General features: G+C 42.3%; 7 protein-coding genes across 16 annotated transcripts; 3 read left to right on the top strand and 4 right to left on the bottom strand.

Annotated features, from left to right (window-relative positions):
* The first annotated feature begins 165 nt into the window (after positions 1–165).
* On the top strand, positions 166–4,697 carry LOC127239896 (LIMR family protein At5g01460). The gene is made up of 14 exons (XM_051258265.1): positions 166–849; positions 950–1,035; positions 1,610–1,725; positions 1,808–1,918; positions 2,001–2,099; positions 2,197–2,319; positions 2,558–2,620; positions 2,831–2,895; positions 3,167–3,276; positions 3,362–3,476; positions 3,604–3,669; positions 3,978–4,088; positions 4,167–4,233; positions 4,317–4,697. The coding sequence occupies exons 1-14, from the start codon at positions 500–502 to the stop codon at positions 4,362–4,364; spliced, it is 1,530 nt and encodes a 509-aa protein (XP_051114222.1). The 5' UTR covers positions 166–499; the 3' UTR covers positions 4,365–4,697.
* Positions 4,698–4,717: 20 nt separating this feature from the next.
* Positions 4,718–7,403, bottom strand: LOC127239899 (GDSL esterase/lipase CPRD49-like). 3 transcript variants are annotated; one of them, XM_051258267.1, is made up of 6 exons: positions 7,161–7,403; positions 6,232–6,309; positions 5,821–5,961; positions 5,597–5,673; positions 5,337–5,498; positions 4,718–5,229 (listed from the first exon to the last, which is right to left on the bottom strand). In XM_051258267.1, exons 1-6 carry the CDS (start codon positions 7,269–7,271, stop codon positions 5,001–5,003), a joined length of 798 nt encoding a protein of 265 aa, XP_051114224.1. In that variant the 5' UTR covers positions 7,272–7,403; the 3' UTR covers positions 4,718–5,000. The 3 variants fall into 3 exon arrangements, with proteins under 3 accessions (XP_051114224.1, XP_051114225.1, XP_051114226.1); XM_051258268.1 differs by having other exon boundaries at positions 5,821–5,954; positions 7,190–7,403; XM_051258269.1 differs by having other exon boundaries at positions 7,190–7,335.
* A 58-nt stretch (positions 7,404–7,461) lies between these two features.
* LOC127239901 (protein N-terminal and lysine N-methyltransferase EFM7) lies at positions 7,462–10,871 on the top strand. Of its 3 annotated transcripts, none has more exons than XM_051258273.1 (8): positions 7,462–7,717; positions 7,821–7,885; positions 8,085–8,142; positions 8,398–8,531; positions 9,526–9,671; positions 9,778–9,849; positions 9,969–10,043; positions 10,154–10,871. In XM_051258273.1, the coding sequence occupies exons 1-8, from the start codon at positions 7,703–7,705 to the stop codon at positions 10,291–10,293; spliced, it is 705 nt and encodes a 234-aa protein (XP_051114230.1). In that variant the 5' UTR covers positions 7,462–7,702; the 3' UTR covers positions 10,294–10,871. The 3 variants fall into 3 exon arrangements, with proteins under 3 accessions (XP_051114230.1, XP_051114229.1, XP_051114231.1); XM_051258272.1 differs by having other exon boundaries at positions 7,472–7,717; positions 9,969–10,052; positions 10,154–10,868; XM_051258274.1 differs by lacking the exon at positions 8,085–8,142 and having other exon boundaries at positions 7,479–7,717; positions 9,969–10,052; positions 10,154–10,866.
* A 343-nt stretch (positions 10,872–11,214) lies between these two features.
* LOC127239894 (E3 ubiquitin-protein ligase AIRP2-like) lies at positions 11,215–13,677 on the top strand. Of its 5 annotated transcripts, none has more exons than XM_051258260.1 (6): positions 11,215–11,337; positions 11,454–11,697; positions 12,392–12,542; positions 12,622–12,688; positions 12,805–13,039; positions 13,291–13,677. In XM_051258260.1, the coding sequence occupies exons 2-6, from the start codon at positions 11,633–11,635 to the stop codon at positions 13,490–13,492; spliced, it is 720 nt and encodes a 239-aa protein (XP_051114217.1). In that variant the 5' UTR covers positions 11,215–11,337; positions 11,454–11,632; the 3' UTR covers positions 13,493–13,677. The 5 variants fall into 5 exon arrangements, with proteins under 5 accessions (XP_051114217.1, XP_051114218.1, XP_051114220.1 ...); XM_051258261.1 differs by having other exon boundaries at positions 11,220–11,337; positions 11,473–11,697; XM_051258263.1 differs by lacking the exon at positions 11,215–11,337 and having other exon boundaries at positions 11,356–11,697; positions 13,196–13,343.
* Positions 13,678–15,652: 1,975 nt separating this feature from the next.
* On the bottom strand, positions 15,653–16,509 carry LOC127239895 (uncharacterized). The gene has a single exon (XM_051258264.1). It carries the CDS (start codon positions 16,098–16,100, stop codon positions 15,666–15,668), a length of 435 nt encoding a protein of 144 aa, XP_051114221.1. The 5' UTR covers positions 16,101–16,509; the 3' UTR covers positions 15,653–15,665.
* Positions 16,510–18,343: 1,834 nt separating this feature from the next.
* LOC127239893 (laccase-4-like) lies at positions 18,344–21,491 on the bottom strand. Its single transcript, XM_051258257.1, has 4 exons — positions 21,288–21,491; positions 20,040–20,574; positions 19,007–19,942; positions 18,344–18,882 (listed from the first exon to the last, which is right to left on the bottom strand). Exons 1-4 carry the CDS (start codon positions 21,405–21,407, stop codon positions 18,752–18,754), a joined length of 1,722 nt encoding a protein of 573 aa, XP_051114214.1. The 5' UTR covers positions 21,408–21,491; the 3' UTR covers positions 18,344–18,751.
* A 2,099-nt stretch (positions 21,492–23,590) lies between these two features.
* LOC127239892 (protein OCTOPUS-like) lies at positions 23,591–27,388 on the bottom strand. Of its 2 annotated transcripts, none has more exons than XR_007836257.1 (2): positions 24,843–27,388; positions 23,591–23,939 (listed from the first exon to the last, which is right to left on the bottom strand). XR_007836257.1 is itself a non-coding variant. In XM_051258256.1 (2 exons), exon 1 carries the CDS (start codon positions 27,107–27,109, stop codon positions 25,046–25,048), a length of 2,064 nt encoding a protein of 687 aa, XP_051114213.1. In that variant the 5' UTR covers positions 27,110–27,388; the 3' UTR covers positions 23,592–23,939; positions 25,038–25,045. The 2 variants fall into 2 exon arrangements, 1 of the variants encoding a protein (XP_051114213.1); XM_051258256.1 differs by having other exon boundaries at positions 23,592–23,939; positions 25,038–27,388.
* Positions 27,389–27,830: the final 442 nt, after the last annotated feature.

The following is a 27,830-nucleotide window of genomic DNA, read 5'->3' as shown; positions in this document are numbered from 1 at the left end:
CAATTCCATCATTTATGAATATTAACAATACCACTATAATAATAATAATAATAATAATAATAATAATAATAATAATAATATATGTATGTATTATATATGAATATGAATTAGTTCCAGCGCATCAATATAAAATATTATATATTCATACATATAAAAGAAAAACGAGAGAGAGAGAGAGAGACACACACACACACAACACCCGCAGACAGAGAGGCAGAAATTCAAGGGTCCGATCGAGGGTAGAATGGAATTCAAAATGCCAAGAAGCCCTATCCGCCGAAGCTGAAGCTGAAGAAGAAGAAGAAGAAGAAAGAAAGGTAAACAGGTGAAGGGGAAGCTCCTCCTCGCACCTCCCTCCCCGTCCCCGCCCCACTCAATCTCAATCCCTCCTCGGGAGCTGATCCATCTATCAATTGCATTCGGATCTGTAACACCTAGATCTGATTCCTTCCAATCACTCCCGCATTGATTCCATTCGAATCCGCACCCCTCATCCGGAATGGGGGATTTCAATCTAGCCCTAGTCATCGTTGCGATTGTCGTCTGCGTGCTGGTCTTCATCTTCAACGTCTATCTCCTCGTCAATTACCAGCACCCCGACGATGTCAACCAGGCCTATTTCCCCAAATTCGTCGTCGTTCTGGGCCTCTCCGTCGCCGCTATCTCTATTCTGATGCTCCCGGCCGACGTTGCGAATCGCCAGGCCTGTCGACACGCCATTTATAATGGCGCCTGCAACCTCACGCTGCCGATGAAGGATCTGTGGCTCGCTGTTTATATCGTGGATGCAATTCTCGTTTTCTTTGTCATCCCGTTTGCCATGTTTTATTACGAAGGAGACCAGGACAAGTATTTCTCGCTCCCCCAGTTTGTTTCCAACGGCATTTAATTTCGTTTTGGGCGCCATTTCTTAGTGGACGTGGCTTGGTGTTTCTTTTGTGGATTTCAGGAGCGTGTGGAAGAGGATGAGGAGTGCACTGCTGTGGGTGATCATGACAGTTATTGTCTGTGCGCTTGTTCTGGGAATTTTATATGGTAGAATCCTATTTCCTTAGTTCGTGCTTTGATCCTTTTGCTTCTGACGTAGAATGATATCTGCTCAATAAGGTTCTCAATGGCAAGTGTGAGCTTGAATAACCTTTTCTCTAACTCGGAAAATTTGCTAGTAAATCTAACCGGTCTGTTGTCCTGTGTCTTGTGATAATTGAGTCATCTAGCTTGTCCTGTACCAGCTGATGCTCGATGTAATCATTTGGTGTGGATACCCGCTGTTTCCTCTTTCCCAGGCGCTGTTAAAAATAACCATCCCACCTAGGCGCATTATCTCTAGTTGGTTGTGCAGATCAAATTGTCTTGGTGCCCTTGTTTTCAAATATCTTCTTACTAGTCCATCATTTATGGTGAATGATGATTATATGCTTGCTTTTGTGATTCATCTCATTTTTCATTGTGGTTGCACAACTGATTAAACAAACTGTGAATGTAATTAAGCTTTCCTAATCAAGCTCATTCAATAATTTGTGGGTGTAGTAGTTAGGATAGTGATCAGAGCAAAAGCTAATTGAGTTCATGCTGGGTTTTTGATAATTTCGTTTTGCTTATGTCCTAGGGCTTGTTGGAAAGGTGGATTTCACTGTTAGGCATCTATCGTCTTCCACCACACCCTTCCCAACATCATTTGAGTTCTCCCGCAACCAGCAATGTATTGGGAGTGGAGTAAGACAGGTGGGATACATGTTATAATTCCTTTTGGCAGTTGGTTTTCCTGAAACTACACATCTTTACTAAATTATCTCCTTTGTTTTAGTGCTCTGCGTACACTGCAAGTGCTTCATCTGAGACTACTTGGACCATGCGCACAACCTTCCCAGAATATGTTGTTGCACTAGCTACAATTGTTGGATCTGTGCTTTTCACAGTATGTGTATTTAAAACTAGCTGCCTTTCCCCTTTTATATTAATACAACATGCTCATGCTCTCTGTATATTGATCTCCCCAGATTTTTGGTGGTGTTGGAATTGCCTGCCTTCCATTGGGCCTTATATTTTCATTTATTCGGCGCCCAAAGGCTGTTATCACTCGCTCTCAGTATATTAAGGTATTTTTGTGCCAACAACTTTTTCATACTGGGAAAGTTATGTGATGCAATCATAGTCTTGAAATACAAATTGGTATTCAAAATTTTTCTCCTGTAGGAAGCAACAGAACTGGGAAAAAAGGCAAGAGAACTTAAAAAGGCAGCTGATGCACTTCACCAGGAAGAAAGGAGTGGCAATAAGGGGAGGAAGTGGCGCAAAAATGTGAAAGCTGTAGAAAAGGTTGTTATTTAGTTTGTGCTATTGTGTTGTTGAAATGTGGTCTTCCTACATTCTTACTCATGCAAATGACTTCAGTTGGTGTGATTGTCTTCCTTTTCCTTTTTTTCCTTTTCTTTTTTTTCACTCTCTTACCATATGTCACCAGGTTATTGTCTTTCAGCTAATCCGTAAAGGTGAATCAGTTCTCAGATTTATTCAGTGTTCATGAATGATCTATGTGAGAATTATTGTTATGCAGGAGTTACTACTCTTGGAAGAAGATGTCAAAGCTTTGGAAGAGATGTATCCTCAAGGTGAACAGGTGATACACGAGTAGGATCAATTTCATCTTCTTTCTTCTTTGATTACCTTCCTCGTATATGTATAAGACCAAATCCATTCGAAATTTCCAACTCATGGTTACTATGTAATATTATTTTATATCAACATTCCCCAGCCTTATAAAGAAAATTGTGATAAATGAAAATGACACAAGTACGTAATAAAGATATATCTTCTGAAATTTATGCAGGCTGAAACAGCTTGGGCTATGACTGTACTTGGTTACCTTGCCAAATTAGTACTTGGAGTTCTAGGGTATGTTCTTGATTCTGTATTACTTTTGTAATGGTTCTTTGAGGAACGCTCTTGGAATTCTTATAGTGTGTGCACATTTACAGAACACAGTGATCTTTTGTTCCTCTGGGACTGGGCCATGGATCAGAAAAGAATTATTGATTTCTTATTCCTGAAAAAGTTGACACCACTTTTTGCTCAATTCTTAAACTGTTATTATTTGTTCTTCATGTTTTTTTGTGTTCCTGGTTTGATCAAAAATAATATTGAACAAGCTTCTTGCCTCGACCAGGTTGATTGTTTCAGTTGCGTGGGTGGCACATATTGTAATATACTTGCTGATTAATCCCCCACTTTCTCCATTCCTCAACGAGGTTTTCATCAAACTGGATGATGTTTGGGGTTAGCTGACCACTTTGTCTGTATTTTATTTACCTTTTGAATTGGGTGTATGTTTGATAAGAGTTTGGTCTTTCTCTACTTCAAGGTCTTCTTGGCACTGTAGCATTTGCATTCTTCTGCTTCTATCTTCTGCTTGCTGTGATAGCTGGCGCGATGATGCTTGGCCTTAAGTTGGTTTTTATAACAATCCATCCTATGAAGTATGTTTTATCTATGGTTTCATATTCTTGTTTTGTTTACCAGTTTACATTTTGTATTTTATTATCATCTCTATTTCTGGGTTCGCATGTTTTATGTCGTTACTTGACATTGGAATTTCAATTATAGATGGGGAGCTACGCTTATGAACTCATTTCTATTCAATGTGGGCCTCATTCTTCTCTGCTCAATCAGGTGACTTTCTTGAGGCCACTTTTATTTTCCAAGCACTAACACTTACTGGTATGGTGGTGGTGGTGGTGGGATAGTTACCATATGTGATACATGATAGATAAATATCTATCTATATATATTTTGAAGTTGTCTTGTATCATTTGGCAAGGATGATGATTGATTGCTGTGGAACTGATTTTGTGCTATTTGTTTTGCTCATATGTTGTATGCATTTGTAGGTCGTCTCATTTTTATCATTTACAGATGTTCCTAGGTACTTGCTTTCCGAGCAAGCATTTTAATTAATTAATCTCATTTATATTTTGCAGTGTGATTCAATTCTGCGCCACTGCATTTGCTTATTATGCCCAGGCGACCGCAGCGCAAGAAATATTTGGACACACGTTGCAATCTCTTCGTGGAATCAAATATTTATACAAGTTAGTTACCATTAAATGTGTGATAATCAAAGATTATGCCAAATGAGAAGCTGTGTACTAAAAAATGTTTTTTTCCAGGTACAATGTGTTTCAAATTGGATTCATCATTTTAGCGGGGCTGACATTTGTATATTATGCAGCTTTTGTAAGTATTCAAACATTGTGTCCGTTTGGTATTGCACTTTTGTACGTGGGAATTGAGGAGTTGTTTTTTTGCAAATTGTTCAGGGATGGAGAAGAAAAAAACCTAGTGGCAGGTTCCAGCTTTCCTCGTAATTATTGTGATCGTATCTGAGTTTGAATCTGCTGGATTTCTTGAATGTGTCATTTATGATGTCGTCACGTGGCGTGTGGTTTGGTGGCTTTGGTTGCTTGAGAAAAAGACTGGCAAGGGTAGAGAAGTAGCCTGGAATCTGCATTATCATGGGTTTGTATTGTGCATTGTGGTGAGTCCAGGTTTTTTCTACGTTGTTATTATGTTCTCTTCTATTCTTTAGGACGAGTATATGCTTTTCAATTATACTGTGTTTGTATGCGAGGGGTTGGGTCTGAGAATTCGATGAGTACTTTTTCAATGATGTGTAATTTCCTATTGTTGGTTGTGTTGTAGCTTCCCTTCTGCCACAATGTAAAACCATACCCTATTATTTTATATAATAGATAAAATACAACAAACATTTCATGATCCACCAACAATACACACCCATGCAGGAACATAGTCACTTTTCCAGATGGCTTTAGCAAAGCTTTCTCACTGCTTCTGAAGCAGCATAAGCTGAAAGTAATTTGTTGCCAGTGCACTGGAGTTCATGAAAACAAAGCCTCTCCTTCTGGTTATTAATGTGTATATAGTCGGTTAAATGCATTCCCAGAACCCGATCACTCCACCCAAATCCTCACCCTCGTGGTGTGTTAGGTATTCATCCACTCCAACTGCCAGGAAGAAGGGTGTAGCCCAGGATTCACGGTTTCTCCACCGGGAGCCACAACAAAGAAGGAAGAACCCTCGGAAAACTCATTTGGCATAGACAGCCAGTAGAGACTTGGTTCCCACTGGACCTCTTCATCCTTCTTCTTCAGGACCTTGAGTATCTCCTCCACCACAACCTTGGACCCTTGCTCCGACAAATGGATCCCATCGCTGCACATAAATGTATGAAAAGAACTACACATCAACAACCAACAGAAAGCAACAGCAACAGCTCCGCAGTATTAATGCAACATTTGTTTAATTGCTTGCTTGCTTACACAAGGCACGCATTAGCCCAATCATCCCTTTTCCCGACCGCACTCCAAAGATTGATGGCCTCAACGTCCATTACTCCACACAGCTCTATTAAGGCTTCAGCATACGCACGGCAACCTTCATTTGTCCGGCTTTGGCTTTGGCTTTGACCATCAACAGGTTTCCTGTGTTGGTGGAAGATCAGTAAGCATCATGGACTGCAATGCAAGGTATAGCTAGCAGCTTCGATTTCAAACTCATCCAAGGATATACATATACACACCTGTATAACTCCGCTTCTTTAGCCTCATTCACAGGAGGAGAACTAAGACATATTATCCGTGTCACGTCCCCCAGGCTCTGAAAGAGGAGACAGCTGCTGTATGAGAATTCCTACTTAAATAACACCACCTCCGATATGATACAACAAATCCCAAAATTGATTGGGGTTTTCTTTAATGATAACAATGATAGCAAGCACAAAACTCTATCATGGATGGAACAAACCTTGAGATGAAGTATTATCTTTTTCATGTTTTCAACATATTCAGTGAGGGGCACATGAACTCCCGGGCCACTTGGATGCGAGTTTGTTGCGTCATTACTGCAAAAATATACGATTACCAACGAAGGCTGAACAGCTGCATCCTGCACAAAAGACACTATTAAATTATGCACAATAGCAACAAATACTATGATATAGTAGGGGCCATTTATGTTTGTTTATACATGAAAAGTGAAAACTAAAGAGGAACACAATCTCTATGCAAAACACTCAAAGGAAACACCAAATCAGAAAAAGCTTGTAATCACTGGTCCAGTAGCATGAGATGTTTTGTACATAGACAAATGAATTATATATTCAGTTTACTAGATAGTGGTAACAGTAACTTAACCTACTTAAAATCACATGCATACCTTGGGAAAAACCTGATCCAACACTTGAAGAGCCATCCTTGTGTTCCAACCAGGGTACTCTCGCAGCAATACATCGGCCTTCACAAATTTCAAAGACAAATACATGTCGATATAACTGGGAGCTATATTGGACATAATTAATGTGAACATCTTCCAGGGGCTATCAAACAGAAAACATGATCCACAGAAAATATGATTACAATAATACTATAGCTTTTACTGCGCCCAAGTGTGTGCATTTGTTGTTTCCCCGTTGTACATGTTAGCTCGGCCCAAGTACTTTCTGGGCAACGCCCGTTCCATATATGTTATGTTAGGTCTCCATTTGCAGGTCTCAGGAAACTTTTAGATTTGGGGTGAGATATAAATGAACTTACACTACCCTCGACAAAAATGAGCAATTGAATTCCCCTGTTGCATTGATGCATTACTCTTTCTGCTTAGCAGACAGGTCGGTTAGGAAGCTTGTCAAACCAACTAGTTATGAGTAAATGCTAATTGATTACAATAATACACAGTCATCTCCTGTTAAATGTATTCAGACATACATACATACAAGGAGGCTCGTCCCCCTTTCATTCTGTTTGAGCCACACTCATCTTTTTCAAGGAGGCTTGCCATGCCATGCCATGCCATGCCATTCCATTCCATTAGTAAGTAGCAGTAGGAATCCAATGTGAACTAAGTCTCTTCTCCTCATCGAGTAACGGTGTGGCATCTTTCAGACACCATTTTATCAATTCCAGAGCTAGTATATAAGTACTATTTGTTGCCATAACTTACAAGTCAAACCCAATCATCATCATCAGCAGCAGCAGCATACTAACGTAATTACTAACCATGATAATAATGATGACGATGATGCAAAGGATGCCCAAAATAACTAACAGAATAGCAAATCAAGCAAAATAATGAAGCAAAAAAAGTGCCTTGCGGATGTAGAGATCTGCAAGAGTACCGGCCCAGCTTCCAAGATTGTACCCCATCAGATCCATGGATGATCCGAACAGCACGAACTGGGGACGGCCCGGACCCACCATTTTCTCTTAAGACTCTCTCTCCCCCTCTCTCTACTGAGACTGATGTCTTGAAGTTCAAAGTGGCTGCTAAGGAGTATGTAACAGATAGCAATGGCGTCGGTAGTTGGTTGAATGGAGGAGAGGAAGATTGGGGATACAGTAGAAGATAAAGTAAATGTGTATATATATATGTATATATAAATAAATAAATGACTAGACTGGAATAGACTAAAAAACCCTAGAAAGAAATATTAGCAATTCCATTCCAACCAACGTAAGGTGAATGCGAAGGTGAAGGTTTGATTTTTCGTTAATCTGCTACAGGCAGAGTCAGAGGTTGTAATTTGTGAAAATCCAACGATCCCCGGCTCTTCCTTAAAACCAGTCAATTTCCTCAATCTTTTTAATGGACATCGCTCTTTTCTCTCCTTCTTCGCTGTTTGCCCACTCCGATGGAAGCTCATCAGGTACCCACCCTTGTTACCCAAGTTCACCCTTTAATAATATTCAGCACATACTTCTTGTGAACCGGGCAATCGAAATTCATATTATAACTTTTATTTTTTCCAGAGGATGAAGGGGTTGATGAAGCCCGTGACAGCTTCGAGGAGAGGAAACACCAGTTTCCTGGGATGGTACGTCTTTTTGCAATTCTTTTTCCCTCATTCACGCACACAGTTAGGGGCGAAGCAGTTGCCTTAACTTTATTTGTAATATTGGAGAACTGAGTAGGCGTAATGTTGTTGACTAGATGGAGGAATTGGTTAGATAAAACCTGTGATTTGGCATTTCAAGGTGAAGTTTTTTTGTCTTTTCATTGCACCTGGTTGGCAGGCAGGCATATGAACCATTGTTGAATGGGAACAAGACTCTAGATTTTTGCCTCAATAAGGTGAATGCAGTTTATTTCTCTTAGAATGTCCAACATCCTCTCCACTAATATGCTCAATACGCAAATGGTATATTATGCATAGAAGAATGAGGGGATGAATGAATGTTTTACTTGCCAAAAAATAAAGCAGCTTTTCTTTCTGAAAAGTATCATTGTTCTTTAGGACTGCAAGCATGTGATGATACCATGTCTCTGTGTGTTCAGAAAACACCATATTCTTGAAGCTAAATTATGCATGGCTGGACAAAAATGCAGGAGCTGCTTATCCGGGAATTTTCTTTCCACCAGTTGAATGCTAATTTGTTGTGGCCTGGCACATTCGCCTTTGCTGAATGGTTGGTTCAACATCGACAATGGATTGAAGGAAGGAGGGTACTGGAATTGGGCAGGTTAGTCTTTACAGTATTAATACTTCTGTTTGTCACCTCAACTAGCATGATTTTAGCTGAATTTTCGCTTTCCTACCACGGGATGATCCTTGAATGTAGTTAATAAACCATCGGTTTATAAATGAATGTTTATTGGTTTCGGTTACAATCCTCTGCATTGTTCATCTAACCAATCACCTGGAGTATGTTTAGGTAGTAAAAATATTTTCTCAGATATTTTCATGCAGTTGTATGGCTATGGAATATATTAAAGTAAACTGTCTATGTTGATGTATTATTCCTTGAAGTTAAAATATGTTATGGGGTTGGTCATCTTTCTCGTAGTTCCTCTCTGTTATGTGAGAGTCTTCTCTTGAGGGTGACTTTTAGAGGTGCAGAGTGTTAGTGGGTGCTAAATTCGCAATTCATGTCATGTTTTGGTTCCATTACTAAAGTTCTTCAAAAGAATATTGCTTGTGGTGAAGATTGTGGTGAGACTGCAATTCAACTTTGGTTTGATAATTCACAGACATGCTACCTTTTGACCTTGAGCCTTTGTCCCTTTGACTTTTTTAATCACTACGGTTCATGATCTCTGTGATCCTGCACCTACTCAGTTGTCTTCATTGACAAATCTACATTTACATTCCAAACACTAGAAAACCATTAAATATTCACTACGTGTATGGTTTTCCATGATTCGTTAGTACGTGCTATTTTGGGCTTTAGGGTTTAGAGTCCTCCCCCTCCCCGAAGATATTTGGTGAACTTGTCCCTGAAGAGAGAAGACACCACCAAATGTAGCATTGCAGACATGCTGTTCCCAGCTGATGTGCAATGGATTCCTAATATTCTGTTTGTTAGAGCAGATAACTGGTTAGGGACCCTATAATCTATATTATATGCATTTTTTTGCATTGAAGGGTTAGTTTTAGAGATACCAAAATCAATGCCTTCTAGTTTTTCTTTTTTATTTTTTTTTATTTTTTATAACGAGTTTCTGAGTTCATTGCAGTGGAACTGGAGCTTTGGCCATCTTTTTGGCCAAAACTTTTCAACTAGACATAACTACATCTGATTATGATGATGCTGAAATTGAAGAGAATATTGCTCATAATTGTGAGATAAATGGTGTTACTCCTGCCCTACCACATATAAGACGTTAGTTCCCTTGCACAGACTATTGTGTATGACGTTGATATTGACACAAAACATTGTCTCATATTTATGAAAGGTCCATATGTTTTCTCCTCTTCTGTTCATGTAGACTCCTGGGGAGATATCTTTCCAATTTCACATCCAGAGTGGGACCTAATAATAGCAAGTGATATTTTGTTATGTAAGTGCTGTGTTTCTGTTGTCTATATCATTTTAGATCGAGGGAAAATTGGTGGGGGTTTGGTTGACATATGTGTATGTCTCTTTGATGCCATACTCCCTTGATCCGTTTTGTTGCAGATGTTAAGCAGTACGGCAACCTAATAAAGTCATTGTCATTTCTTCTCAAATCTTCCAAGACTAAAGCTAGTGGGGGTAATGATGGTAACATCGCTTTGACCTCTATTGTTTTTTTTTTTTTTTGTCTAGTTTGTAGATATTAGATTCAGTCTTTGTGTTTGTGCTGCATTTGCTGGCTCAACCAGGTACTGGAGCAGCATTCTTGATGAGTTGGAGGCGTAGAATAGGGAAAGAGGAGGAGTCGATTTTCTTTAGCGGGTGTGAAGAAGCTGGGCTCCAAGTCGAGCATATTGGATCGCGTGTGTACTGTATCAGGGCAAGATGATTGGGGGAGTGAAGATGATGACACAGTTGTATTGAAATGAAGCTTGGAAAGTAGTGGATGTTGTTCTAGTGCTAAAGATGGCTGGGGTGGGGTGGCTGGCTTCCAGTGATCCTCCCCCGTCCAATCCATCCTTGGGGGTTGGAATTACTATTATTGTTTTGGGGATTTGGTAGTTCCCATTGCATGGGTTGGATTTGATTTGATTTGCAGTCATCTGAGTCCCCCTGATTTTGGGAATGACAAGGGCAATTATAGGGGTTGGTTGGTGTGTCCTTGTCATTGTCATCATGCCCACCCTCCACACACACCTAAGCCTAATTGATGAGTAGCGAGTTATATATATATATTACACCATTGTTCACCCAAAATCACCTCTCTATATCTCTCTCTCTCTCTCTCTCTCTCACCATCTGGGCTGCTCTGCTCTGCTCTGCTCTAATTTTCACTAGAGCAAGAGCAGGCGGTGCAATAGTGATTTTTTTGTAAAGTATAAACAAATGAGAGCGGGAAGGAATTTGGCGATAATAAAATATGCATGGGGAAACAAGTTATGAGTAAGAAGAGTGAGCGTATGTATGTATGTGTACTACACAAGCAAAGCAACTACCGCCACTAATATTCCTACATTCACTCATTCATTTGATGAACCCTTAACCTTAACTTCCTTGTTGGCTTGCATAAGAAAGCTATATATATATATATATATATTTGCAAATGATTGAGTCAATGAAGAATGAATCATAGAATTATGGTTTTCCTTCCAAGTTAAAGTTATAGTTACAGTTGCAGTAACAGAAGGATGCCGTCATGCGAAACAAAATCCATCCCCATCCCCATCCCCCTGGTACACAAACAAACAAATTAATAATAATAAATAAATAAACAAATAATCTTGGGCGGGCAGAGGGTCGGGCAGGGCACACGCACGCAAGCAAGCTCGCACTCGCCATCCAAGCTAATAAGCTGAGTGAGAGAGACACACAGAGGCATTTGGTGAATCTGGAGGTCGCCACGCGCCCCGTTCCTCCCCCCTACAAGTTTCAGGTACCTTCGCCTTTCCTTTTCCTCTTCCCAAACCAAATTAACAACGTCGTCAATTCTCTCTATCAATCATTTCCCCCTGCCTTTCTTTCTCCTCTTTTCATTTTTATATGCTTCAGGGTTTCTTTTCGGTTCCAGAGGTTGTTCGTGTTGTGTGAAAAAGCCGCTGGGAAAAGCAAGGAGGAGGAGGGGGAAACGATTGTAGGTGAGAATTGAATGGGAGTGAGCAGCAGCAGCAGGAGGAGAGAAGAAGAAGAAGCAGCAGAAGCAGAAGAGAGAAAGGAGGGATCGGAAGCTGATGAGGAAGTCGTTCAAGGATTCTCTTAAAGCGCTCGAAGCCGATATTCAGCACGCCAACACCCTGTCAGTTAGTTCTCTCCACTCCTATCCCTCAATTTCTTCACTTTCTTCTTCTTCTTCTTCTTCTTTTTATTTTTAATTTTCGGCACTGCGCGATCTGTATCCTCTTTCTGCACTGCGAGATTCACGGGAAATCAAAATCAGTTTTGTTTTATTAATCGAGCTGAACTCCTTAATTTCCATCCAACCAACCAAAGTAACTGGAAAAATATTTGATTTTGTTAAATGGAATGGTTATTATAGATGTCTCATACGTATATGTGGAGGATCGTTTCTAGAGAATTAATATGTACGATTGAAACAGCAGCCGAGCTGCACATGTATGTATTCACTCAAGATGCTGGAAGAATTATTTATTGGACTTGTTCAGGGGTGGTTTGTCAGAACCCTAAATCAAAGTACTGCTGTAGTAGTAGTAGTATTTATTACTAGTAGAGGATTCAGTGCCTCGTGTCAGAACTCATTCCATTTATAGCTAATAATTAAAGCATGACTGAAGGGCTTTCGGGCGGGCGCATGTTTGTCTGCTAGCTAATGTTCCCGTAGCAAATGTCTGTTGGATTTGACAGATTGTGGATCATGTCCCTTCTCCACTTTCCAAGTCTCTCAAGCCTTTTTGGACGGACATGCATATTAGTTGGAATTACTGTTTTATTGGTTCTGTTCTTTGAGGTCTCCTCTTTTTTGCGAGCTACAGGGCGTCGGATTATCCTTGGGAGTTTGACGGGGCATGCCTCCAGATGAGGCTATCGTACAGTCCTTGTGCTCATATCTTTCTTTTCCTGGTTCAATGGGCGGATTGTCACCTTGCTGGCGCATTTGGGCTGATTAGGATACTTATATACAAGGTACTCGTCTGGTTTATGTGTGCATTATATACAATCCTTTCGATTTTACTTTCTCTTGCGGTTTTGCTTGTAATTATAGGCTTACAAGGATGGTAAGACGACCATGTCTATTTATGAAAGAAAAGCGAGTTTAAGGGAGTTCTATGGTGAGTTTTTTTATTCATTTGCAGTCACAAACAGACACTAATTCCACTTGGTTGTGTTAAGGGAGTTGTTTTTGGGTTGCTTACACAAGTTATGTGCGTGCATATGATATGGGCAGGGGTGATATTCCCTTCGTTGCTGCAACTTCATAAAGGAATCACAGATATTGAAGAGCGGAAACAGAGAGAAATCTGCGCAGCAAAGTACAGTAGAAGGGATGAGATGGTTAAGGGGAAGCTGTCTGAAATCGAAATAGAGAGGGAGGAAGAATGTGGGATCTGCATGGAGATGGATACCAAAGTTGTCCTCCCCACCTGCACCCACTCCTTGTGTATCAAGTGCTATAGAAACTGGTGAGTGGATGGTGCTGCTTAACATGAACACGAACTTGAACTTGGTCACAAAAACTTAATAGATAATTCAAATCTTGAATTCAACCCTGCTGATTCCTTGATTTGGCTATGATTGTGAATAGCACAAGGCTAAATGTGTTGATTGTTGTTTTTCAGTGTCAAGATGGTTGTATTCCAGTATATCTTCCCATTTGATGAGAGGATAGGATATGATATGATATGATATACTTGGTTGTTCCCACTTGCAACAGGCGAACTCGATCGGAGTCTTGCCCATTCTGCAGGGACAGCCTAAAAAGGGTGAATTCTGGGGAGCTCTGGATCTACACCAGCAATTGTGATGTAGTTGATCTATCTGCCATTGCACGGGAGAATCTGAAGAGGCTATTCGTGTACATCGACAAGCTGCCACTCGTTGTCCCAGCTGATCCAATGGTGGTATCCTATTGGTGAACAGATGACACTATAATTTTTCTTTTTTCTTTGTGTATATAGAATAATTGACTTTAGTGTTGTGTACATGCATTGGATTGGATTTGGCTACGGTTTGGTCTGTAAATGTTTTCGATCTCAACTGCATTCATTCATAAATTGTGAATACTCACTCAACAAGTTGTCTTGCTCTGTGGTGTTTTGTTTGCTTGGGGGACTGAATATTGACAATAATTGCATCTCACTTTAAACCCTAATTAATCTTGATTCTCTATGGATATATAGTAATGATGATTATGATTATTATCATTAGCGATCATATGCTGAATTTAATCTCAGCCCTTAATTTTAATTTTAAAATTTAATTTAAAGATGATCAATTTAAAATTAAAAGCTGTGATATATTTCAGCGTATGCTGATTTGTAAAATGACAGTGATTATTATGATTATTAGCCAAACAAAGATGATGATTAGTTCGGTCATAAATCACAACGACATATTAATTCTACCCTTGATTACAATTCTCAACCTCCTGAGCCTGAGCCTGAACCTGAACCTGAACCTGATCAGCCTAATAAATCCCAATCCCAGTCTCAGTACCACCAAATGGCACTTCCAAAAACCGAGTCTTGGCAATCTCCTGTAAGACTTGGTCCTCCTCATCACTTTCTGCCTGCCTGATCCCTTCCTCCTCCTATCCCTTCTGCTTCTCCTGCTGTGCTGCTGCAGCTCTTCTTTCTTATGAGAACGTCTGCTGCTGCTGCCTCCCTGAGAAGCACCTGCACCTGCTCCAATTTGCTTCACCTCCTTCCATGGGTCATCATGGATTACAGCACCTTCATCTGAGTCGCTGCCCCAGAGAAGTATAGGCTTAACAAGTGGCGAGCCGCTGTAATCCTCCAAGTAATCGCCCAAGCTGGTGTGCTCCATGTCAAATAGCCTTCCCAACGACGCGCTGCCTTCTCTCATCAGCCCCACCAAACTGCTGCTTTTCCTGGGGCTGGGAGAATCCGTCCATGTCGATGAACCTGAAGGAGGAGCTGCCGCTGCCGAGGAAAAGGAGGAGGAAGAAGAAGAAGAAGAAGAAGCGGATGAAGAAGTCGAAGATGAAAGATAGTAGAGGGACTTCTGGTGTTGTATAATCTGCCTTATCCTCATTTTCTGTGTCTCCTTGTCATCATCAACACCTTCCTCCTCTGTGATCTCAGAAGCCATTCATTCCAAGACTGGAATCCGGATGGGAAGAAGACTATTATTTTTACACAGGGATGCACAAACAAAGAGAAACAAGACACTACATGAACCGGAAAAGCCGGCAATAGAAGAAAAGAGATACCAGTACAAAACATCTCTCTCTCTCTCTCTCTCTAATCTATGTGATGTGATCTTTTCCGAGTCGATGATGACAATGCTTGCGGCTGGCAACCTGCAATTTGGCTTTAATTTAATACGACGCCGTTAATTAAAATAATAGTAAAAACAATCCAGTTGTGGTGTCACTTCACATGGCATTTGGCGACTCCATCTTCACCGAAAACGATAAACAATATAATGAAATTAGAACAGGACATCCACAAAGATCCTTCCTTCCTTCTCTGGAATCCAAACTACCTTACCTTAAAAAGACTTAGGTATGATGTGATGATACAGATACAGACATCCACAAAGATCCTTTCTTCGCTTCACTGTTAGTATTTTATTCTCGTACATGCTAGGCAATAGGCTAGGCTAGGCTAGCTAAAAAACCAAATATAGAAGAAAGAAGAGAAATGGGGGCTGTGGTTCGAAACTGGGTCAGATCGGATCGGATCAGATCAGATCAGATCAGGGGCATTATTTTTATTATTATTACTATTATGTACAAACACTAAACAAAAACCAGGATTATGACTATGAATCCTTTGATTCTTAATCTCACATACAGTCTGTATTTGTTGAATAGCTGCTGCCGATCATTCTTTGGAGGGCCCGGCCCGGCCCACTTGTTTGTTGTGGAAAAGATCTCCATCTCCACCAGTAATTCCACTCTTAGTCAAAAGTTCAATTATAGTAGTAGTGCAGTGAGTGTTGGGTTCGCCTGAAAAAAGCCACTGCGCCTCATGTGGTGATTTGAGTGAAATGGAATGTTCCTTTGACGGGGAGGGGAGGGGATATATTTCCTGTCACTGTCAGAGGGGGGCAAGGGATTTCTTCCTAGCAGGAGCTGGAGATGGAATTGGATCTCTGCAACTGCAGGAGGGAAGAAGAGGAGGAGGAGGAGGAGTTCAAGAACTCGATGCAATCTTCAATGGCTTCAGCCCTCTGAGAGTCGAGGCGGGCGGGGGTCTCCGCGTACGACTGCGACCTGACCAAGCTCGCAGAAGAGACTTTCCGGGAGCATCTTCTCCTTGGACTGGGACTGGGGCTGTGGCCCGTGGTCAAGGGTGGGAGAGCTCCCTTCACCTTCCGGAACAAACTCGCCGGCGAGAAACTCGAGCGTCTAGGGATTTTAAAAATCCAAACTTTGAGCACCGACGATGATCTCTCCGCCTTGTGTTCTCCAATTTTGTCGGCATCATCAGCGCCGACGCCGCGGTGCTTGGCGTATATGGCCTCGGGGCTGAAACCAACCATTCGCCTGCTGCTCATTCTAGCTACCTTCTTCGCTTCTTTTCTCTTCTCTGCTCTCTTCTGTGAAAGCAACACCTTCCTTCCTTCAGATTCCTTAATTCCTTTCCTTCCTGTGTGAAACTGAGTGAGAGAGAGTATATATATATACGTAGTAGTATATATGTGTGTGCAGACAGTATCGACTATAGAGTCAGTCTGGAGGGAGAGAGAGAGAGAGAATATTATCGGGAAAAGAGGCAGGCAGGCAGGCAGGCGGTTGGTATGGTGGCATTATTGTTGTTGGTATTTATTGGAAAAAGAGTTGAGAAAGAGTGAGTGGTTCTTGGGAGGGTCCGACTCCGTAGACCACCAACCCCACCACCACCATTGAAGGGCTTGGCTCCACTTCAGTCCTCTCCTCTGGGTCAGGGTGACCACTGAGAGTGAGGGGAAGAAAGATCGATGGCTACGCTACGGGTCCTAGGTAGGTTAAGGAATTAAAAACAAGGCACGAGGCGAGGAGAGGTTTCTTAGTGATTACATCACATGGCTCGCAATGGCAATGGAGATTCTGGTTCAGGTTCAGGTTCAGGTTCGGGTAAGAAGAAAAGCTTCCTAATCAATAGAACCATCCATTCATTCACTGATTGGGAAAATGATTAAGGTAAGGTTGCAGTACAAGTTACAACTTTTTTATACATACACCGTACCATACCTCAACAACTGCTACTACTACTAGTTTAATTGGTTTGTTTGCTTTTTGGTTTTCTTACCAAACTGTTTATTTATTAACCGATCGATACTCAACGTAAATGACAAAGTACAGCAAAAGGAGAGACCCATATACTATAACATATCACGTCATCACCATCGTCATCGTCATCGTCCATGGCTGGTCAGTCTTAGTCTTAGTCTTACAGAAAAAGGGGTGGTGGAAGGAATGAATTTGTTGGGTCAAAAAGAAAGAAAAAAAGATAGAGATAGATGGATAGATGGATTTTAGAATGGCTCTCTCTCTTTCTTACTAACTGTGCTCGCTCTTTTCTTTTCTTTTTTTTCAATTTTCATTTTATTTTTTCACAAAAGAAAAGTGAGATGGCCATGATGGAGGGAGTGGCAGATAATTAAAGATTCTTGCTTGAATGCTTGGTAGCCCAATGCAATTCCACCTGCACTTGCAGATACACAAATACATTATACACCTCCTTTAATTAATTAATTATATTCCGTGGAACTAATGATTGATGATTGTATTTGGATGCTCTTTGTTCTTGCTGATCACTCTCCCCCCAGCCCAGGGGATTCATCTTCTTGCTTGCTTGGGCAGAAAAGAGATAAACCAACCCCCATTCATCAAACTCTTGTCTCCTCTTCCATGGTTAATGCAATGCACCCCACACGTACTTTTTATTTTTATTTATTTTGAACCTTTTTATGCAACTTTAACCTTTCACCACCACCACCACCACCACCACCTCTTTGTGTTATGTTGTGTTGTTCTTCAATTCTCTTTAAATCTGTCTGCACTGCAGGGCGGTCCCCATTACTCCCAATGGTCCCTTAGTATATATATATATATAACCCCACCTTTATTGAAAGAGACTTGTGCTGTTGGTACCTCTGCTTGCTTGCTGGCTACTGGAAATGGCAAGATGAGAATAGAGATGCCATGCCATGCCTTGCCTTGCCAGCTGCTTCCTTGCCTCACCTTACTGCACTGCATCTCTGTCTGTCTGCCGGTGGTCGGTCCCTGGAAAGCATTGCTTTGCTCCTATCGTTTGGCTGGCTGATATGATATTGATAGAAGCCAATCATCCGATCATGCATGCCTACTCTTTCTGCTGCTGCTACTACTAATACTAGTACAAGTGTTTGTCCCTGGTTTATTGATTCTACGTACTCTTCTCATTCTTGAAGTAACAGTTGTTGTTAGTATACTTGTTAGTATCATCAATTAATTTGTTTCTTCAGGGTAACCCTTACTGCCCAACCTGAGAACGCGTTCCACTTATAGATATGATATGCCTCCGGAACAAAAAGGAAATTAGGAAGGATGGTTTGGTTATGATCATCGTCAACATGAATTTGCTTGCTTAATTATTAGTAGTATATTATTATGCTACTACATACAATTCAATGTTCCTTAGAGCTGCTGATCCCGGGCCATGTATTTTGGTTTGAACCAGCCAGACCTCATTGCAAGAAGATATGGAAGCTAGACAGACAGACTTGTCAAAACCAAGCCTGTCTGCCTTGAGCATGCAAACCATCACCAAGTTAAGTAATAACATAACATACCATACCATAACAGCAGTTTTGATTGAAGATCGACCCACCCAAAGAAACACAATCACATACATTTACAACACCAATATAATGCATACTAATAAAAATAATTAATTATTGACCTCCAACTTGAGCAAAACTTCCAATCTTCTTCACTCAAGAAACAAATCGCCCATCTCATCATGTTGTTAAACAAATGCATTCAATGTATGTATGTATGTATGCATGTGGGTTGGTAACTTAATAATAATATCCTCCTTGTTTGCCTTGCCTTGCTTTCTTCAACTCGATCCACCCACCCACCCACCCATCCATGCTTTAATTTTCAACACTCAATCACTATATATGTTTCTCTTCAACCCAAAAAGAAATCAAGAATTTCAGCATCGATCAATCAATGGAATTCAACATTTTGGCAAATCCTTAGGAGGTGGCAAAAGTGATTCATTGGGGCCCTTTCCATTCTCCACCAAGAAGGCCATCTTCAACCCCCAGGTTGTGTGTATTTCCAGATGGCAGTGCATAAACCAGACCCCTGCCACCACCCCCCAAACTTAAGTTAAGTAGTTTATTATCATAATCAAATAGATAGACAGATGGATAAGTCTCAAGTGATGAAATGGAGGGGGTATTGATCGATTGATTGATGAACTAATTACCTGGATTATCAGCTTGGAATCGTATGGCCACCCACCCCCCGGAGGGCACTCCAACCGTGTTCCTCTCCACGGGATCCACAAGGTTGAAGCTCTTGGGGTCCTTCTTGGGATTGAAGTTGCCCACCCCCCTGCCTACCACGAAGAAGTTGAACCCGTGGAGGTGGACCGGGTGGTTCTCCGGGGCAATCAGCCCCGTGTCCTGCAGCACCAGCTGCACCCTCGCGTTGTATGCCAGCCTGTAAAGCCTTGTCCCCTTGCTCGTCCCCGGATTCATCGCCGCCACCGCCGCGCTGTCCGTGTAGTTGAAAGGCGCCGGAGGGTTCGCCGGAAAGTCGGTGGTGAAGACTCCCTTCACCTTGAAGTAGTGCGCCTGGAGGAGGGCAAAGGTGGGCATCACGAAGGTGACGTTGTTGATGTCCGCCACCACGCGGCTCCCGTTGCCGGCCTTGCAGGTCGGGCAGGGGTTCACGCCCAGCCCGATGGTGAAGAAGAGCGAGTGGTCCACCGTGCGGGGGACTCTCGCCGGGTACTCCTCGGAGTTGAGACTCCTCAGGGCGGCGGTGAAGGCGTTGGCGATGGGGGTCGCGTTCCGTGGGGGCGCCCAGGTGAAGGTCGTGCGGGCGGAGGAGAGCGTGCCGGTGTAGCGCAGCATGGCCGTGGCGGTGACGTTGTCGACGGCCACCACGGGGGTGTCCATGAAGGGGGAGGCGGCCACCATGTACTTGCCGGCGCGCTTGTCCGCCGTTAGGACGGCGGTGGTGGTCTGGCCCGGGGCGATGACGATGGTGTCGGTCTTGAAGGGCTTGACGTAGGTGGCGTCCACTTCCACCACGGTCAGCTTGTGGCCGGCGATCTTGAAGAAGAGCTCCTCGTTCAGCGCCGCGTTGATGACGCGGAGCAGGTACGACTTCCCCGGCGCCACGCTCAGCGTGTACCCTGCAATCAATCAATCGATTAGTTCAATTGAGTCGAAAATAGGATGAATTTATTTATTTATTCATTTCAGAGAGAGGGATAGAGAGAGAGGGGGGACCGGAGGAGGAAGAAGAAGGGCAAGCAGGGGAAGGGCCGGGGTGGCCGTTGATGGTGTGGGCGTCGGAGACGTTGGGGGCGAGGCCGGACTTGAGGGCCTCGTTGATGACGGCCTCGGTGTCGGACTTCCACCACTCGCCGAGGATGAGGACGCGCTCGTGGTGGGGCTTGGGGAAGGGGTAAGGGACGCCGAGCTTGGGGAGGACGACGAGGGCGCCGTGGACGGTGGCGCGCAGCCAGAGGATGTGGGCGTGCCAGAAGAGGGTGCCGCGCTGGCCGGAGACGGTGAAGTTGTAGACGTAGCTCTGGCCCGGGGGGATGGGGCACTGCGTGATGTAGGCGGGGCCGTCCGCCCAGCCGGTCCGGATCTGGCGGATGCCGTGCCAGTGGATGGAGAGGTTGTAGCCGACGTGGTTGGCGACCTTGATGAGCACTGTGTCGCCCTCCCTGGCGTAGACGGTGGGCCCTGGGTATTTCCCGTTCACGCTCACGATCGGTTTTGTGGAGCACAGCCTCGTGTAGTTTTTCATAACCACCTGCACATGTTCATCATCATTATTATTATTATAAGTACTACATTAGATCATCATCGTCATCATTGAAATTATTATTATTATAATGAAATACTGCATGCAATACACAAACCATAAATTAAACATGCATGGCAATGGGATATATGTATGTATGTATGTATGTATATATAAATATGGAGTATATAATTAGGCCATCTAACTTAACTAAAGCGCTATTTTTAATCCAATTAATTAAGTAATGGTATACACGCAGACGCAGACGCAGACGCAGTTCAGCTTTGATGTCAACATCGGAATTAGCAGTTGCCAGCCAATGTTTTGCCATTGTTAATATCAAGCAAGCATTCTTTTCATCAAATACTATTATCTTAATAATTTGTGAACACATCACTCACTACCTAATTCAAACCTCAATATTTATACAAATGAACCGTATATATGTATGTATGTAAATGCATATGAAATTCGATCAGCATGGAAGAAAATGCAGGATTATGAATGAACAAATTAGCTAGCAGAAGACGGGCAACTAAATTGAAATTCCAGAAGTATGCAACTTTAGTTCGTTTGCTAAACATAAATGCATAATGAAATGATGAAATCGATTATGTAGATGGTACAGATAAAGAGAGAGAGCTGCAGGATAGGATAGGATAGAATATATTGCAATGAAACGAAATGAAAGGAAGAAATTGAAGAAATGAGCGAGTACGTACGTTGAACTTGTAATGTCGAATTCGGGATTGGACGAGAAGAGGAGAGCAGCATAGGAGAAGCAGAAGAAACAGGAAGAGGATATTGGAGACCCTGCTGGTGGTGCACGAATTAAAATCCATTACAGCTGCAGGCCGAGGGGAGTCCACCTGCCCGCCCCTAGCTACCTCTTCCAAGTATACTTAATTGTACACTCTCTTTTCTATGTATGTATGTATGTGTATATATATGTGATGAGATATGCAGCATCTGCATCTGCATCTGTGGGTGTAGCCGGTCGTCTGCTGTCACGACGTCGTTTTTCTCCCGTTAGGTGAAACCGTACACCCTTCAACCTTAAGCCTCTCTCCCTCCCTTTTGTTTTTTTTTTTTTTAATTATTCCTATTCCTATATATTTAATCACTTCATTAAATAATGGAGTAGAGTACTACTATATTCATCACCTTTCTATTTCTATTCTCTCATCATCAATTGCATTCTTGTTTACATTAACATATATAATTATTATTATTATTATTATTATTATTGCAAAACCTATAGCAAGCATCACACGGATTGGTCAAATTGTGATGATTGTAATAAGCATTATAACTAACTAATTCGGAATATAACAGCAGAGTTGAGTTGAATTGAATTGAACCCAACCTAATTCAGATGACCAAATTAGGTGTTAATGATATATTTATTTAATTCCATGAAGCCAGCGGGCTAATTAAACAGTGGGGGGTAACATATGTATAGTAATACTCTCATTGTTGTAGCATAAAATAACATAAATTAAAAAATGAAAAGATTAGTAATAGTAATAAGAAAGGTAAGTAATCAGAGAGGAAGGATAGATGTTGGAGGAGGGCTTTCACGTACACAAGAATTCATGATTCTGAAAAGAAATGCTCTGCTGCCACGTACACACACACACTTACATGGATCAGTCGGACGACTAGTAGTCTTAGCTTGTTTGAAAGCTAAGATTAATTTTACAGCACCATATGTTGCTGGTTGCTTTTCAGATACATCCATCCATCCATCCAATAAACAAATTTAATTAATTAATTAATTAATTAAATGAGATAGGAGGATATCATCTAATTTGGAATCAGTCTTTATCGTTATGATGACTACATGCTGCCTGCCCTGCCCTGCTACCATTATATTCATCTACTCTTTCTTCCTCTCTAATTCTAATATATAGCTAGTGTCAATTTGCCATTGATTAATTTCATAATTAAATTAATTTTTTTGTGGGATGTTTAACCGAAGCCGCAAGAGGGTGCATGGTGGGATCGATTGTGGTTTTTTAGGGTTAGGTGGATGGGGTGTGCATGTTTGTGTGCTGGATTTGTGAATTCACGATTGGTGTAACCAAAATCTACTTTTGTAGTTGAAATTTTATCCCAACTTCCACCAAAAAGAGAATAATGGATACGCATATAGGAATTATGAATCAATCAACTCCCTCTCTTGTCTTGTCTTGTGTTGTGTTATGTGAGTGGGTGTAATCAAGAAAAGACCAGTTGAATTTTGAGCATTGAAAACTGATGAAGTGAAGGGAGAGGAATGATGAAGATAGATAGATAGATGATATGGTGTATATATATATATATATTCTGGACCTGGACCCAACAAGGAATCCAGGGGTGGGTGGTTTTGATTCCAGGCCCAGTTCTTTACTAAATAAGTAGCCCTCTCCCCAGGATCGGATCTGATGTAATAATACATTACTCAATTGTTTTTGTGAAGCACAGGCAGAGACACAGACACAGACATGGACAGACACACACATACATACGCTCACACACTAACTAAAATAGAATTGTCTGTATTGAGGCAATCAAGTGCACGACCTTTTTGACAAAAGAGGCCCCCTAAAAAGAACACCAAGATAATGAATGAATGAATGAATTGCCTCCCCCTCGACTCAATTATGACCTTTCATTATTATTATTATTATTCATTCCATATCTAAAATGCACTAGCAGTATTTAATATAGCGCCAACCAATAAGCTGCTTTTTAGCTAGCAGAGCAGCTACCTTGACTTGGGGTTGCCATTGGAATTGCCAGTTCATGCAACACTCAAATTTTCATCATACCAATTAATCCAATCCAATCCAATCCAAATGCTGCTCTTTAGCTATAGGCTTTGGATTCTGAATCTTTGGCTGTATGTATGTATGATTTGGACTGTAACTATAAACTGCTCCTACTACTTCATCTTGTACTTCTCCTCTACCTGCAACAGATATGGATTTATAAGGCAGGGCTGCTGGATTTCATTTGGCCAACAAGATGAAGATGGTGCTTCCAAATCCAATATGACATTACTCAACTCTATTTATTAATAATATTGTTGTTGTTGTTCTTATTCCAAAGTCAATACTGGGAAGAGAATAATATCCCTCTCACATAATGTTGAAATGGGGGTGGGGTATCACTATCGTTTTCTTCTTCTATCTTATGTTTGCTACTACTACACACTAGCTAGGTATACCAGGTATTTCAGACATCATCGCAATCTAGATGGCCTCCAAATCAATCTAATCTGGTTGTGGATGGAGATGCCAGCCCAACAAATAACAAGTTCCTTTTCCAATGCTAACAATCTTTACACTGCTTCAACAGCTCCACCGCTGCATGAATCCAGCTTCCTCTTCCTGCACCACCCAAACATACAGAATAATGACAAGTCTCATCCCATCACATGGGGAAGAACAAATTCGATTAAGGCGCTGCAAAAATTAGACATAAGAATTCAGGCATGTGTGCGCACAAGCAGAACATTATAAAAAAAAAAAAAAGGAAAAAAAGTGCACTTTGAACCATGCTGCTGCATCATCAGTTCAAGAGACAAATCTGTCCACTTTGATACATATATTAGTATAGATATGTCTGTATAGATTCATAGACCACATTATTGCGTCCCCTTTTCCTGGTGGATGATCCACTTTGCTTTGTTTCAATGATAAGGACTCAAGACAATGATACTACTCCGACAAAGACTAGAGTTACAATCATTGCTGATCAGCACACAACAACCAAATTCATTTTCCATAGCCAAACCCAGCTACACCCTCAAACAAGTTTTCCAACTTTTATGCAAATTAAGAGAAAGAAAGAAAGAAAGAAACCATAGTAAATTTAGCCCCTCCTCCTGTGCATTGAAATTAACTCATGAATGCATTCGTCTATACTAGGAACTGTATCTCACGTCCCTCGTCGAATCACAAAAAGCAGATACACACACACTCAACACAAAAGCAGACAGCTTAAAAGGGATGAGATGTCAAATGTCAATAATCAGCAACAAATTTTAACTGCATGGGCAATCATGCAATTACAATAGATAGATAGATAGATCGATAGCGACACACACAGCACATTATTCAAGCGCAATTCATGAGTAATGAACAATAAAATGCTTCACAAAACAATCATCAATCAATATGAAGCAGAAGTGGAATAGTAACAAAAGGAATCTACAAAGGCCATGACGAAGGAGGAGGCGGCGCCATGTTTGGCAACCATAAATTGTTTGGATTGAGATGAAAAGCTCTTACCATAAAAACAAATTGCGCCCGCCATAATGGAATCAGAGACAAAGATACCTCGTTTGTCGTTATTGTAATAATCATAACGGTATCCTGATCAAAACATTTAAGGCAATGCAATCGAACTAGATCTAGTCGGCAGATAAGATTACACGAAAACATGCAGCAAGCATTAATTCAATAAATAAAGGGCAAGTAAAGGACCTTGAATCTCAATATAGCCTCAGCACACTCCTTGCAATTGATTGGGAATTATTGGACTTGATTTTATTGTTCAATCCTCCTCTTCGGCTCCCCCTCAATGGTGCCAGGTACAAACGCAGAAGACCATTATCGACATGGTTGGGTGAAAATCTTGCACTCCTATTCTTCTCCAACACAAAACCATCCTTGCTCTTCTTTCCATGCCCATTAACGTCAACTCCTGCTTTCCTCATGCTCCCAAATGATCCTCCAATGTGATTGGAATTTCTCCAACTCACACTGCTATTGCTCCGAAACATATTCATATGGAATCCACTCCTCACATCTCCATTTACTTCCTTCCTCGAGTCCTGCCACGATGCGGAGTATGACCTAGTCACTCCATTTGCTTTATTGTGTTTGTCCTCTTCATTGTCCTTACTCCCACTGTTGCGCCGCTGCATAAAACCCCATAGTTTCCAACTCCATTTCTTAGACTTTCTGGGCTCCTTCTCTCCATTCCCTACTGCAGAGTTGCTTCTATCCTTATATCCATTATCCAACTCGAAAGTCTCGGAACCACCGTCCTTCTCTCTTTCCCCTGCCATCACTCTCGATCCCTGAAAAGGATCTGCAGCTGCAGGTGACACCTTCGCATTAGAAGCTGTCTTTGTTTCATCAATCTCGGCCACTACAGCAGCTGCGGTCTTCCTAATTGAACTAGACCTATCAAGACTCTTCCTCCTCCTAGAAGGATCGGAGTAATAGTCCCTAGTCTGTGCCGTCCCACCGGGCTCACCATCCACCTCATTAGCACAGTTCAGAAGTGGCTCCTCCACTGGAATTTGCATATCAGGGCGCGAGACCTGCGCAGCTGGGGCATCCTCCATGACAGAAACCATAGGCGCCATTCTCGGAAAGCTTTTCCCAATCAAATGACCATCCCAAGATGCTCGAGGTTCATCCAGCGAATAGCGAGGATCGTCAAAGCTGATTCTTGCAGCATCAAGTGAAAACCTGGCAGCATCAAGAGAAAACCTGGGATCGGTATCGCAGGACCTTCTCCCAAAACCATAGTCGGCAACCTCCGATTGTGTCTCCCTGTACTGACTAGAGATGGGCTTCTCCACAGGCAATGTAGACGTAGCATATCCGTTGCCATTGTTCTCCTTCTTCACCTTCTGTTTGCGCCTCCATTGGTGCCATTTCTTGCTGAAAACAGATGCGGCAGCCCAAAGCCCCCCGCCACTGCTCTTCTTCTCCTGCGCGTCGATGTCGATGTGGTCCTTCATTGGCTTCAAACTAGGGGCATCACCCACCACTTGCTCCTCCACAATAGCGTCACTATTCGCCGCGGATTTCTCCAAATTTCTCAAACTCTCCAAATGAGAATCCCTAACGGGCCTTATCTCGTCGCCGTTGCTGTCACTGTTATCATCGTACACAACGCCACCCTCCCCCACATTCTCACTCTCTCTAAAACCCTCGTTCTTCTCCGCTTCCTCGACAACAATTTCGCCAACTGCGGAAGGCTCAATCTTTTTTATATTGGGATGGTTTTGGTGAGAGGAGGAAGGGGCGGGGACGGAGAGGAAAATGGAGGAAGGTATGTTACAACTGGCACCGCTCTTGTTCTCGTTGTCGAGTGTAAAGAGAGATGAGAGAGTACTCCTCCCCCGGACATCGCAGGATTTTCTCTGCGGCTCAAACGATGGGCCTAAAGCCTCGTTTTTCGAGGCGGAAAATGATTTGGTGCGACGGAGTTGGGGGAAAAACGAAGACGAAGCTGGCTTTGAGGCCTTGGGAAGCGGTGGCGGAGGGGGAGGAGGAGGGGGAGCGTTGCTGTTGGACTTGGAGGTGGAGGTGAAGAAGGATTTGATGGCGGCGGCAGCGGCGGCCGAAGCGGAGGAAGGGCGGCGAGAGGAGGAAGGAGTGTTGGCAGATGACTGATCCAGCGTGGTGAGACGCTCGCAGAGACAGGCCGGGCAGAAGCCGGTGAACTGCTCGTCCGGGTGGCGGTCGCAGCTGAAGGAAGATCTCGGCGGCTGCAGCGGCGGAGGCGGCGCCGTCGGGTCTGCAGAAACGGGATTCATAACAAACAAGGAGGACCTTGGGATGGGATGGGAGAGGAGCGGAGCGGAGAAAAACACAAAGTCCAGTAACTTCCGGTGCGTCGGTTTTTTGTCTGGTGTTACGCCGGAAAGTGCAGCATTGCAATCAAGGCGGGCGAGGAGGGAGGCATTTGCCGGTGCAAATCGAGGTGTGAAACGGAGAGAAGAATAAAATAAAAAAAATAAAAAAAAAACAAATGGTTTTGCTTCACCGCTTTAAATTCTGGCTTCAGCTTTTCCGTTGCGTTGCTTTGCTTTGCTTTGCTCTCCGCTTCTCTACACTGGCTTTATTTATTAGAATTAGTATTATTTTATTATCGTACAGGGTGACTGTGGGATGTGCGGTGGAGTCGAAATTACCGTTGTGCCCCTCCGTCGGAACACGTGTCACCCCTGACTTCCGCCGTGCCCACATTTATTGCTAATTATATTCACCCGATTTTGCTGATATTCATACAAGTATTACTTAGTATTACCACCACATTATATTAGTATTGTAATAATAATAATAATAGGAATAATGTCTTGGTACGTAAGCGAATGCAATAATCTGGATTCTGCAATTGATCTGCAGCAGTGTGGGTGTGGGTGGGAGATATGATTTCAGTTATTAATGAAAGTGGGGGGAGGCGGAGGCGGGTATTAGTTGGATGGCGATGATACCTCTTCTTCCTTGTAATTTATTGGCTAGATTTCTTGTGTG

This window comes from Andrographis paniculata, unplaced genomic scaffold, assembly GCF_009805555.1.
Source record: "Andrographis paniculata isolate CXL003 unplaced genomic scaffold, ASM980555v1 Contig78END, whole genome shotgun sequence".
Classification (NCBI taxonomy): Eukaryota; Viridiplantae; Streptophyta; class Magnoliopsida; order Lamiales; family Acanthaceae; genus Andrographis; species Andrographis paniculata.
This window is presented reverse-complemented; position numbering and strand designations above follow the sequence as displayed.